At 42.7% G+C, this 13,151-nt stretch overlaps 1 protein-coding gene across 1 annotated transcript in view; it reads right to left on the bottom strand.

Moving 5' to 3' along the window:
* PREX1 (phosphatidylinositol-3,4,5-trisphosphate dependent Rac exchange factor 1) overlaps nt 1–13,151 on the bottom strand; it is a 221,493-nt gene that overhangs the window by 37,004 nt on the left and 171,338 nt on the right. Inside the window, 4 exon segments of the mRNA XM_043984325.1 lie at nt 2,093–2,241; nt 5,328–5,420; nt 6,375–6,517; nt 8,733–8,805. Of these exon segments, the coding sequence (XP_043840260.1) occupies nt 2,093–2,241; nt 5,328–5,420; nt 6,375–6,517; nt 8,733–8,805 (458 nt within the window).

Raw genomic sequence — 13,151 nt, 5'->3', positions numbered from 1 at the left:
AACAAGTCACACCCACCCCACCCCCCCAACTCCTACAGCCAAACCTCGAGGATACTTGGCCTCCTCACAAACCTCTGAACCTGGCTCTGGCTTAAGTATTCCACAATAAAGACCCTATTGCCCTAGACATGCCCTGTTTTCTCTTAGAATTAGTTGTGCACCTGTCTGATCTGCCCCTCACTAGCCAGAAACTCAGCTCACAATCATCTTCTTATATCCCCCCCTTAGAACCAAGTCCAGGTCAGATGATCCAAAAATATTTCCAAATTTGAACCCCAAATTAACCAAATTCATTTTCACTACCTTCTGCCCTATAACAAGGAGAGGCAGATCAAAGGAAAGAAAGGACCTTAAGAGATCAACTAGCTCAACACCTACCCCCTACACACACACACACACACACACACACACACACACACACACACACACACACGACAGAAAAAGAAACTGAGGTCCAGAGAATACAATGGTATTGCTAGGCAGTGGGGTCCTGGAGCCAGATCCTATTAGCTCACAGGTTCAAGACAGCTTCATTTTCAGGAATTTTGTAAGCCAATTGTTAAACATGGTCATTATGAAAAATTAAATTATCTAAATCTAAATATATTAAAAATAAATAAAGGTAATAAGTATTAAAAACTCATCACTTCCTAATTATTTCACTCCATTTACATCTGACTATGTTTTATCCATGCTGTCATGGTTATTTATATCTATGTATGGTGGAGAGATTACATAGAGAGTGGTGTGTATCTCTTCCCAACCCCCAGTTCAAATATGTCACTCTGATAGCATGAAATCTGCTACCGTGTAGGCACTGTCTAGACCAGGGGTTAGCAAACTACTGCTCCAGGGTCAAACAGCAGCGGCTGCCTGTTTCTGTACAGCCCAAGGGCTAAGAATGGTTTTTCCATTTTTAAATCCAATAAAATTTTATTTGAAAATGTGAAAAACATTCTTAGTCCAGGAGTAATTTGCCAATCCTTGGTCTAGACTTAAGAAAGTGATGGAGAAAAAGTTAATAATGCAGATGAAACTTAGAAGTGGCTCCATTACAATTGTAAATATTACACACAAAAAATTGGAAATAGTCTTCCAGTATGTGAAATCTATTATCCAATTATCCAAAGAAGTTTCTCACATCATTGACAAAGTTCCATAGGTTGGCTACAAAGACACAAGAGTACAACAAAAATGAACAAAAACATTTTGTCAGAATCAACAGGCTACATGGAATTTGCAATAAAGAGTATTGTACATTCTATTATTATTTGTAAATTGTATGCTACACCATCTTTTATGTCAGTAAAATTTATAATAAATCTTTGTAATACATAAATATGCACATTTTTTCCAAAGAGCTGGTTGTTAAGCATTTACCAGCACACCACTGTCTTAAAGTCACAAACTGTCCAAGTAAGAAGAGAGGAAATATTCAGGAAGTGACCAAGACTCTGACCCTACCCCATCCAATCTTCTACAGTGCCCCACCCCCCATCTCTATTCTATGACCTTCTGAACAGTGACCCTAGGGTATCAGCCCTAGAAACTCTGGCCTATGTATCTCTGTGTATGTGTGTGGGTAGACAGATAGAAAGAATACATACATGTGTATATGTGTGTATTGTGTATCTTACAGAATTTTTAAAAGCTGTAAGAGGCCTTAGATGACCCCCAGATCAACTTCCTCATTTTAAAAATGAGGAAAGAGAGGCCCAGAGAGGAAAAGTAACTTGCCCCCAATCAATGAACGGCAAGGCTAAGACTTCTGAAATCCCACCTGATTCCCTTTTCAATTAGACTGCACAGCAAGTGCCTTTATCAGATCCTATTTACTGAAGCAGAAAGGTGGAGATAAACATTTGAGAAGTGTTTGGGGTTTGGTGGTTTTCTTCTCTATAACAAACTGTATTATACTGTTACGTATAATAATACTATTTTATGTAATATATTATATATTATGTTGTGTGTGACATTATGTGATGTTATGTGACGTATCGTCATCATCAGAACCCCCATTTCCCAATTTTAATCAATCTCTCAGAATGTCACCACCACGGCAGAGAGCATCGCTCAGAAGACCGACACTTACTCTTTGGCCTTGCTGGCCACAAGGAGGCGCAGGGGCCGCCGAGAACAGAAAGACTGGTTGAGGATGGCCTCCACCTCCGAGAAAGGTCGTAGAAATACAAGGTCCTCATTGATGGAATAGATCTTCCTCCCTACTTGCAGACCAGCCATCTACAAAGAACAGACACACTGAGTTAAAGAGACAAAAACAATCCACCCTCCCTCTGACACTCCTATGGTACTTTATAATGAAAATTAATCATCGGTGCGTAGATTTCTATAGTATTTAAGGTTTGCAAGATACCCATTACTCCATCTTACAGCTGAGGAAACTGAGGCCCAGAGAGGAGAAGCAACGGAGCCAAAATTTGAATCCAGGTCTTCTCTGTGCTCCTTCCACTAAATCCCCATGCTACCTCTGATCTTCACAAGCCAATGAGATCAGAAGTAAGTTCACAGGCAGTAAGTTCAGAACATCCAGTCCAGGTCTCTCATCTTACAGATGAGGGAACGGAGGCCAAGGGACATAAAGTGATATGACCAAAGTCACAAAAGTAGCAGAGCCATAATTTGAACCCAAGTCTTCTGATTCTAAATTCACTTCTCTTTACCACATCATGCTGACCTTTGATCCTCACAAAAATATCTTTAGAATCATAGAGATGAATTTAACTCATGTGCCCAGGGTTCCAGATATACAGTAAAAAAGTAATGGAGTATCTGATTTAATGTCCAGTGATCTTGAACTTCTTAAGAGGATGAATAGACATGGGGAGGGGGGCGGAGAGGCAAGGAGAAAACAGGCTAAGAAGAAGAATAGTTGTTCCATCCCCTTCTCCTTCCCCTCCCTGAAAGCAGTCAGTCAAAAGAAAGGACATGGCTGGAATGGTGATGGTCGTGCTGACCCACTTCTCCCATGTGACCTGACCAGTCCCAGCTTTCTCCCAGAGAGAAGCAGAAAGAGAAGCTTCCCAGAAACTCAGTTCAGCTGAGCTGGTTCAGAACTTGCTGAGAATATTGGGGAAATGCATCTGGAGAAACAAAAGGTGAAGAAATGGTAGAAGAAGAAAAGTGAGAAGTTAAGGGAGCTGGCAATAGTAGACCCAAACTATATACTACAGAATGGTCAACACTAAAACAGTATGTTGCAGATTACTGCTGGGAAAACTGGAAAGCAGTCTGGCATAAATTAGGTTTAAACAAGATCTCATACTATATGCCACAACAGGCTCTGTGGATTCAGGACATAGAAATGAAAGGTTGTATCATAATTAGTCTGGGAGTGAAGAAGGAGGTATCTTTTGCTACTATGGTCAGGGGAAGAGTTCTTGACCAAAGAAGGGATAAAACTGACAGGAAATAAAATAGAAAATTCTAATGGTATCAAATTGAAAAGAGAGGTAGAATGGCATAGTGTAGAGAGAGCTGGCCACATAGATAGACTCATGCTGGCTGTGGGACCCAAGGAAAACTGTTTATCATCTAGGTGCCCTAAGGCCAGGGATATCAAACAGGCTGCAAATGTGGCCTGAACCACAAGAATCCATTTCTAATTTGAGTTTGACACCATTGCCTTAGGCAACTCTTTTAAAAGTTGATCATTTGCAAAGAAGCTCTGCACTGAGCGTTTCGGCAATATTCTCTATATATAAATCACAGGTGCAGACCTTATAACATTATCCCAGAATTGAAAAGTTTTTGCACAATCACTACATTTAAAATTTTCTAATTTTTTACAGTTAATTAAGAGAAATCTTTTCAGCAAATTCTGCTGATAAAGTTTAAAAATCCATGACATATAGGGATGTGATTCAAGAGCCATGCCTTTAAATATGAATCATCAAAGTATATGAAAAAGGAGTTTATCAAAAGAAGAAACTATCAACAACCCTATGAAAAATGTTCCAAGTCATTAATAAGAGAAAAGAAAATTAAAACATATTTGAGAGTACATCTATCACATTGGCAAAGATAACAAGAAAGGAACTGTTAGAGGGAACTGTTCAAGGGAAGGCAAAAGGACAGACTGAGCATAATGCACTATTGGTGGAGCTGTGAAATGATCCAGTCATTTCTGTGGTGTCAGTCATTTCCACTGCCATAGAAAACAATTTGGAATTAAACTCAAATGATCACTAAACCATGCATACCAACACAGCAATATCCCTAAGCAGATAAAAGAAAGGGAAAAGACCTCTATATGCAAGAATTCGTATGCTTTTTGTTTTTTTTTTTTTAATGAGGCAATTGGGGTTAAGTGACTTGCCCAGGGTCACACAGCTAGTAAGTGTTAAGTGTCTGAGGCCAGATTTGAACTCAGGTACTCCTGACTCTAGGGCCAGTGCTCTATCCACTGCACCACCTAGCTGCCCCCTCGTATGCTTTTTATTGAAACAAAACCAGGAGACTAAGGAAGTGTCCACCAATTGGGGCTGAATGGTTGAACAAATTATCGTGTATAAATAAATGTAATAGAATATATTGCACCATAAAAAATGAGGAAAGGGGTATAGATTTGGAGAAACCCAGCAAGAATTTTATGACCCAATGAAGAATGAAGTTAGCAGAACCAGAAAAATAATTTACACAATGACTACAATGTTATAAAGGGAAAACAACTTGAGAGTTCTGAGCAATGTAATGAGAAACCACAATTCTAGAAAACTCAAAGATGAAGCATGCTTCTGAACGAGAGATGCAGAACACGGACATGTTTTTTTCTCTAACACGGCTAATTTGTGCATATGTTTGGCTTGACTATGCTTAGTGATAACAAGAGAAGACTGGGGGAGAAGGAAGAATTGTGGGTGAGAAGTGGGGCTAGTGGAGAGCAATGCCAAAAAGACTGTCAATGAAGCATTTAAAAAATAAAATGTTAAGTTCTTCAGGAGAAAGACAAGCAGGACCCCACTGTCACAGCCATGGAAGGGGTAGCAGACTGTGTGATGGAGTGGGCACTGAATCCCTTTTATAGTACTTGCATCTTGGATGTTATGTCTCCTCCATGGATCTCGGTTTCCTCCTGTTTTGATGAGACTAGAATACCTCTTGAGACTCCTTCCATGTCTATGACCTTAAGATCACTCATGAGTCAGTGACAGAGCTGGGACTCTGACCAGCTCTCCTAACAGTGTTCTTTCCATTACTCCATACAGCCTCCCCCTTCTCTTTATGTCATGAGATCACGTTGGAAGTTGTTTTCCTTGGCTCACTTTTAGAGCAACCTAGTTCTCTACACACACCCTGGAATATCTCACCTCTGCCAATGAACCTCGCTGGACCGACTTCACCATGATCACCTTGTTCTTTTCTTCTATGTCAAAGCCATAATCATCTTCTTGAGGTAATATCTGGAAAGTCAGAGGAACAAATTAACGAGGCTACCAACTGCCACTGGCCTTGATACCATAACACCCAGGGAAAGATGACCCAGGAAGCATTTCCCAAGCCCATGAAGACAAAGATGTGAGAAAAGAAACCAGAGCGGTCACCACCTTTCTTGGTAACATCACTCGTCTTGAACATGTTACTCCCTTACTCAAAAAGCCTTCTCAAAAAGACTCATCTTCCTGAGTTCAAATCTGGCTTCAAGACACTTATTAGCTGTGTGACCCTTAGCAAATCACTTAATCCTTTTTGCCTCTGCAAAATGAGCTGGAGAAGGAAATGGCAAACCCATTTTGTCAAGAAAATCCCAAATTGAGGGGCAGCTAGATGGCGTAGTGGATAGAGCACTGGCCCTGGAGTCAGGAGGACCTGAGTTCAAATCCGGCCTCAGACACTTAACACTTACTAGCTGTGTGACCCTGGGCAAGTCACTTAACCCCAATTACCTCACACACACACACAAAAAATCCCAAATTGGGTCACAAAGACTTGGACATGACCAAATACATGTTATTCATGACTGAGCAACACACCATAAATGCCATGGTACCTAGAAACATGCTACATATGCATGTATATTATCTATGTAATGGCACTCAGAACTGAGTCCTGGATGTTATGTGTACATGGAATTTTGCCATGCACTATACGGGCACCTAAGCTTTTGCTTTATATAAATGATGCCCAGAACTGCAGCATCTAAGTGACGATATCTAGAATTGTGGTGTGTATATGGTGGCATCTAGGACCATGCCATGTAGAGAGAAGCCACTTTACCAGCAAATGCTTCAGAAAAAAAAAAAGAAAAGAAAAAGAATGAATGGAAAATTCAGGGGCATCCACTAGATCGACTTTAAAATAAAATGAAAGGAAGACCTCATTCTAACAGTAGTGTTGGGGGGACAAGGGGTTCCTACCAGAAGGCTCCTGGCCAGGATGTTCTCAACCAGCTTGAAGTCATTCCGCAACAGCTTGTTCTTGGAGCTCGTCCCTTCCATCTCTTCATCGGCATGGAAGCGGAAGTACTGGGACTCATCTTTGAACTCACTCTTCTCTAGGACTGAACTCATATGAACACACACACACAAGGAAAGGATAGTCAGGCATGTGCCTGAAGCTTTTAGGGGTCCAGAAACCAATAATTCTAATGCTTTGCAGACAAGCACTGTTCTATCTAGATAATGGGACTTGCTAACTAAACTTAGAATGAGCAGCAACCCCAAAAGAAAAAAACCAACTCTTTAATCCTCATTGCTCTCCATGCCCCAGTCTCACAAGTTAGTCTTCCAAAGTCTCGAGACATTAATGACCCAGCCTTCAAGAAGGCAAAATGAGCCATGGCGGGAGATAAGAATTTCACAGCTTTCCTAGTAAGATCAAAGCAGGAGAGAGGGAGTCATTTGAATGACGATGTTCCTCTCTCCTTTTCTCTGACATTTTAAGTTCCATGTTCTAAGGATTCTTCCAACTGTAAGATTCTTCCCCCCATTAGATTGTGAGCTCCTTGAGGACAGGATTATCTTGTGCCTTTCTTTGTACCTCCAGCACTCTTGTGCCTGATCCATACTGGCTGCTTAAAAAGTATTTATTTGCTTCTGTTCTAAGGTCCCTCCCATCTCCACAGTCTGTGGGTTTGAGGAATGTCAAGACCACCTAGTCTAAGATTGAGAAATCCAGGCCAGTTCAGGGAAACACTATGTGGCAGAGTCTCAAATACACCCTTCAGTGTAAATAGCACCCACAAGGAGACATTCCTAGACCCCGCTTTGATCTAGGCCATGATTCCTGACAGTTCTGCCCAGAGCCTAGACCCTCCCACCAATCAGAGCCAAGCTTCCTTTGTATGTGGCGACCAAAAAAATTATAGGCCTGTCCTGAGCAGTTATTTCAGGGATGCCTTTGGGCTGAGGACATTGTGAGGGGGTGGGTCCCACAGAGTGCACCCTGATGATCCCTGGGGAGCAAGAAGGGTGAAATGGGCAGAATGACTGGCCCCAGGCTATAGGAACTGTCTCATGACAGGCTGTCCCCAAGGCCACAAATGCAACCTAAAACAAGAAAGCCAAAGCCCAAACTGAAGGGCGAGGCCCAACCTCAAAACATAGGGTAGAACCCGGGAAAAACAGGCATTGGCTACTCAATTCCCCTTGCTCCTAAGTGGCTGCCCTCCCCCCTTCTATGACCATGTTATACACATTCAGAAATCACTTTTTATCTTTGCATGGGTGTGTCCTGCCTCCCAGGAAGGAGTTTGACTTATACTTAATACCTATAAACAGATGCATAAAGTCTCAGAATTGGAAGGGGCCTTAGAATAGAGAACACATAGAAAACAGCTGCAAAGACCTGAAGGAAGCTTAAAAACATGGAATGTTCGAGGCAAAAAGACGGTGATTTTGTTTCTCAATTCACCGATGAGGCAGCAAAGGCCCAGACTGGGCGAGTGATCTGCCCGCCCATGATCACATAACAAGTAAAAGGGAGCGCCAAGGCTGAATCCAAATCTGACTCGCAGTCCAGTGACCTTTTCATTATACAAGTCTGAGGTCAGCATGTCGTCATAAAACTGCTGAGATCCAGTTCCAGAATTTGTTCCATCCCTTGAATAGATATCATATTACCTGAGCGTCAAATACAGGATGCGGGTTTCACCCGGTCCATCCCCCACACTGTCCTAACATCCAGAGAACCACATTTCAGTCTAACCCATATAACTGCAAAATCTCAGTATCAGAAGGATCCTCAGAAGTCATCTAACCCAAACCATCCTTGAGCAAGAATTCCCATCTACAACATGACAGAAAAATGGTCATCCTCTCTCCCATCTCCCCATGTCTTCATCTCTTTTCCAGGGTTCCCATGCCTAGGTTCCTTCAATCAATCTCCATATGGCATGGCCTCCAAACCTCCAGCAAATGAGACCCTTCCTCCTTGTCTGTCCTACTCTAGATTCATTCTCCATGTCCTTCCTAAAAGGCAACATTCAGAAAGAACAAAATGTTCTAGAAGTGAATTGCTCTGGACAATGGACCTAAGAAGAATCATCAGGAAATCTGCTAAGGTATTCATCTGCAATCTGGCCCTTTCTAGGAGTGATGGGTTTAGTAGCTGTGGCCTGGCCTAATGGAGACATGCTCCAAATAAAAGATAGGGGAGAAGGAATGGAGCAAGATGCCTCCCACTGGTAACCAGCTATTGAGAAGCCTGTTCCAGCAGCGGTGCCCAGAACCTCACTGAGGCCAATGAAGTGGGGGCAGAAGAAAGATCAGAATTACCATGGTGCATGAAGCCATTGTTACAGAGTCCAACACCCAGCGCCACAGCTTCTTCTCTCGTCTGGCAGTCTCCCTGGTGAGAAGACAGAATTAATGTCAACAGTAATGTTAATAACAACAGAATATACTTACATGGTGACTTATACATATTATTCTTTCAAAAACATTCATTAAGTGTTTACTGTGTACAGAGAACTGGGTTAGGTGTTGGAGCTAACAAAGAGGACCGATAATTCTGGTCCACAATAATACAACAGAATAGGAGACAGCAACTAGACCTGTGATTTCATTGTTATTAAGGACCTCTTGGATGAAACAGCTCCCTCTATCAATTCAAGTTGACACTTTCTCTGAAACTTATAGTCTAGGAGATGACTTACCCAGAATCACTCAGCAAATAATCCTTGAGAAGAAAAATATAAAACCAAATGCACTGGGAGGTCTGAGGAGTCTTATGAGATTGTAAGCCCCTTGGGGGTAGAGATTTTGTCACTCATTTTTCATCTGCTTTACTGCCCCCAGCTCTTAGCACAGAGCTAAATAGGCAACTAAATGGGCACTGATAGATGGAGACATTTGAGCCGGGTTCAAAAGGAGAGCATCCTAGTTATAAGGGATCAGCCTTGGCCAAGACATGGAGAGGAAGAATAAACAGCAAATTCAGGAAGCAGAGAGAAGTCCAAATCAGTTGAAGCAGGAGTAGAAGGGAGTAATAAGAGGCTAAGATAGAAATTTCAAAAAGATATCAAAACACAGAGATCGGTTCTTGAATTCCAAGGAGAGAAGTCTGAACTTTACTGAAAAGGAAACAAGGAGCCCCTCAAGGTTTCTTTTTTTTTTTTTTTAAGTGAGGCAATTGGGGTTAAGTGACTTGCCCAGGGTCACACAGCTAGTAAGTGTTAAGTGTCTGAGGCCGGATTTGAGCTCAGGTACTCCCTAATCCAGGGCCAGTGCTTTATCCACTGCGCCACCTAGCCGCCCCAAAGTTTTTGTTTGTTTGTTTTTTGGTTTTGGTGAGGCAATTGGGGTTAAGTGACTTGCCCAGGGTCACACGGCTAGTAAGTGTCAAGTATCTGAGGTTGGATTTGAACTCAGGTGCTCCTGAATCCAAGGCTGGTGCTCTATCCACTGTGCCACCTAGCTGCCCCCACTCAAGGTTTCTGAACAGACAAGTGACATGACGAGATTATGAAATGTAGAGGAGGCAAAGGGAGAAATGGACAGCAGTAAGTGGGAGCCAGATTGTAAAGGATTTTAAATGCCAAGCTGAAGAGGTAGTAAGAGGGAGCCACTGAAAGTTTTCAAGCAAAGGCATGACCTGGTCAGATCTGTGCTTTTAGGAAGATTGTTTCCATAGCTATGTAGAAGACAGCTTAGAGAAGAAGCAGGCTGGGGAAGCAGGAGTCCACACAAGCTGGAATGAGAAGTGAGAAGGACCTAAACCACACAGTGGTGAGAGGTAGAGGAAAGAATGGAATAAATGGGAGGGAGAACTGACAACACTTGACAAGTAACTGATCACTCAATTAATCTAAAAGCATTTATTAAGCATCTGCTCTGTGTCAGTCATTGTGCTAACTACTGGGGATACAAATACAAAAGCACATTAGCCACTCCATTAAGATTACATTTAGGGACAGCTAGGTGGCGCAGTGGATAGAGCACCGGCCCTGGATTCAGGAGGACCTGAGTTCAAATCTGGCCTCAGGCACTTAACATGTACTAGCTGTGTGACCCTGGGCAAGTTACTTAACCCCAACTGCCTCACTAAAAATAAATAAATAAATAAGATTACATTTAACAGGAGAGCAACAAGATGTTCACAAGTAAATAAATACAGTATGTGATTTTAAAAATTAAGCATTCTAAAAAAATTTTTTTTTAAATAAAAAAAAAAAATTAAGCATTCTGGCCAGCAGCAGGATGGATTAGAGGAGAAGGAAAGACCTGTAAGGGGCTCACTGTAATAGTCCAGGTGGATGATAGATGTACCAGGGTGAGAGCAGTGAGAACAGAAGAGAGGCAAAGACGTGGCATCATCAAGGCTTGGCAACAGATTAGACAGAAGGGGGAAAAGATTTTTCTATTCTCTCATTGATCAGATGTGCTCTCCAGGAAATTATAAATGCGTTATAAACTGGGACAGTGATTTTTAATTTTTTTACTCTCAGAACCAGACACAGTGTCTAGTGAATAAGAAGGTACCATCTCAAAAACACCACTAAAAACAACAACAAACCCAGAAGGCAGCACTTAAAAGTATTTGTTGAATAGAATTGTCAGCAAAGATTTCCTCCTAATTAATAAATGCTACTGCCTCAGGAACTGTGGGTATGATCATTTTAGAAAGTTTTTTGAAATCATTTTAGGAAGATTTTTAGCAAGGAGTGATAAATGCCAACAAGTTTGAGATTGGCCCCAGATAACCAGGTGGATCACCCACACACCCATTTCTCAGGTTTAGGTCTTAGGGCTGGGGAGGGGGGTGAGGAAGAGTAGAGAAGCATCTGCCATTTCTTGCTATCCTGTCCTATTACTGTTCCACACAAGCCAGAGAATTCCACAGTGACTTAGACAGGCCTGCTCCCTCATCAGCCTCCCATCACACAGCATGAGCTGGGAATAGACCTCCTTCCTGAGGCAAACATGAATTAAACATGGGTTCAAAAGTACCTTTATTTCTGAATTAAGAACACTATGATGAGAGACCACAAGCCCCAGGAGACCACTGGGATAAGTCCTTGGAATAAGTCCCTGGGCTAGGAGTGACATCCCAAGGCCACACAAATGATACAGACATTCTTAAGGCTTTAGGAATAGAAGGCATCTCAGCATTCATTATGCAGTCCAGCCCCCCCCCCCCATCTTAAAGATAAGGAAATCCAACCTGAAAGAGAACTGACTTGTCCAAGGTCACCCAACTAATCAGTACCACACAAGTGATAGAGACATCCCTAGGATGTTAGGAATGGAAGGCATTTCAGAGCTCACTTCATCAAACTCCCTCATTTTACAGATAAATCTAATCTGCAAGAGAATACTGACTTGTCCAAGGTCAGGAAGCTAATAAGCACCACACAAATAACATAGACATGCTCAGATGTGAGGAACAGAAGGGATCTCAGAGCTGATTTACATAAGCAAATGTCCTCATTTTACAGATAAGGGAACTCAAAACCTCAGAGAGAATTGACTTGTCCAAGGTCACCAGTTTGCTAAGTGTAAAAAATGCCTGGATACCAAGTCAAGCCTTCTGACCTTAGACTCAGTTCTCTTCTGTGTAACACACAGACTGACGTGCTCTTTAAACGTTCTGGGGTGGGGAGGGGAGGGCGGAGTTCTGCAAAGGAAAAGATGTTTCCTTCTGGGGACAGTCAGAAAGAAGTCTCCATTCTCTCATTCTCCAGCCCTGATTGGTCAGAAGGCTGTGATCCTGCCTGCAACATGTTCTCTGGGTCCCAGGTGACAACTAGTATTCACAGCCAAAGCATTAGACAGATTCAGGGATTACAAAACTGGACTTGGAGAGGGAGATGGTTTCTATAAACATTCGTGCCACACCTTGTTCCCACGGCTGACCCCTGGGCTTGACAAATCTCTCCTCAGAGGCAGCATCCTAGCATGTGCCTTCAGCTTCTTCCAGGAGAAGCAGCAAAAGCGCTTTATCCAGGGCACCCAGGGACTTGCAAACTCACCTCAACTCTCCCTCCCACTTCCCTTGGTCCAGCTGTAGAACAACTGACCAGTGATGAAGTGCTGTCATCCTGGTCCACAGGGAAGCAGCAAAGGGGGATGAGGGAGGTGCTAGGCAGACAGCCAAGGACTCTGAGCCTGAGGAAGCCAAGACGTCTGCAGGACACCTGGCTCTCTGGGAAGCCTATGGAGAAGGTTGCTAACCTATGTCTTTGCCAGGGGCCCCCGGGGAGGCCAGACAAGGAAAGAGAAAGTATGCTAAAAATAGGCCATTGGACTCTTAAGGCAACACCCCACACCAGAATGCCTCTGAGAGTGAAAAAGTGACTCAGAAATAACCACCGAAAGAGAAGGAAATACCCCTACCCACACCTAAGAGAAACTCCCCTTCTCCCTTGCAGGGTTCCAGGATTCTCTCCTTCACAGTTGTGTGTCTGTGTGTCTTGTGTCTCTGTGTGTGTCTCATACTGTGTACACACACATCATGTCTGGGAGCTCACTGAAGGCAGTGACTGTGACTTCAAATTCTTCTCATGTCCTGCAAGGCATTACTGCTTAATCAAGGCCTTGCTGATTTGTTTGCTTCATTTCTCAGAATCAGTGAATCTTACAATCTAAACAGGAAAGTACCCAAAAATCCTCTAGGCTAGCTCCCAACCTCAGCCAAGAGGAGATCAGCGGTCCTGAGAATAGCCAGCCAAGTCCTCTATATCTTCGAAAACACCA

This window comes from Dromiciops gliroides, chromosome 2 (genome assembly GCF_019393635.1).
Source record: "Dromiciops gliroides isolate mDroGli1 chromosome 2, mDroGli1.pri, whole genome shotgun sequence".
Classification (NCBI taxonomy): domain Eukaryota; kingdom Metazoa; phylum Chordata; class Mammalia; order Microbiotheria; family Microbiotheriidae; genus Dromiciops; species Dromiciops gliroides.
Note: the sequence above shows the minus strand (reverse complement) of the source record. Positions and strands in the feature narration are given on the sequence as shown.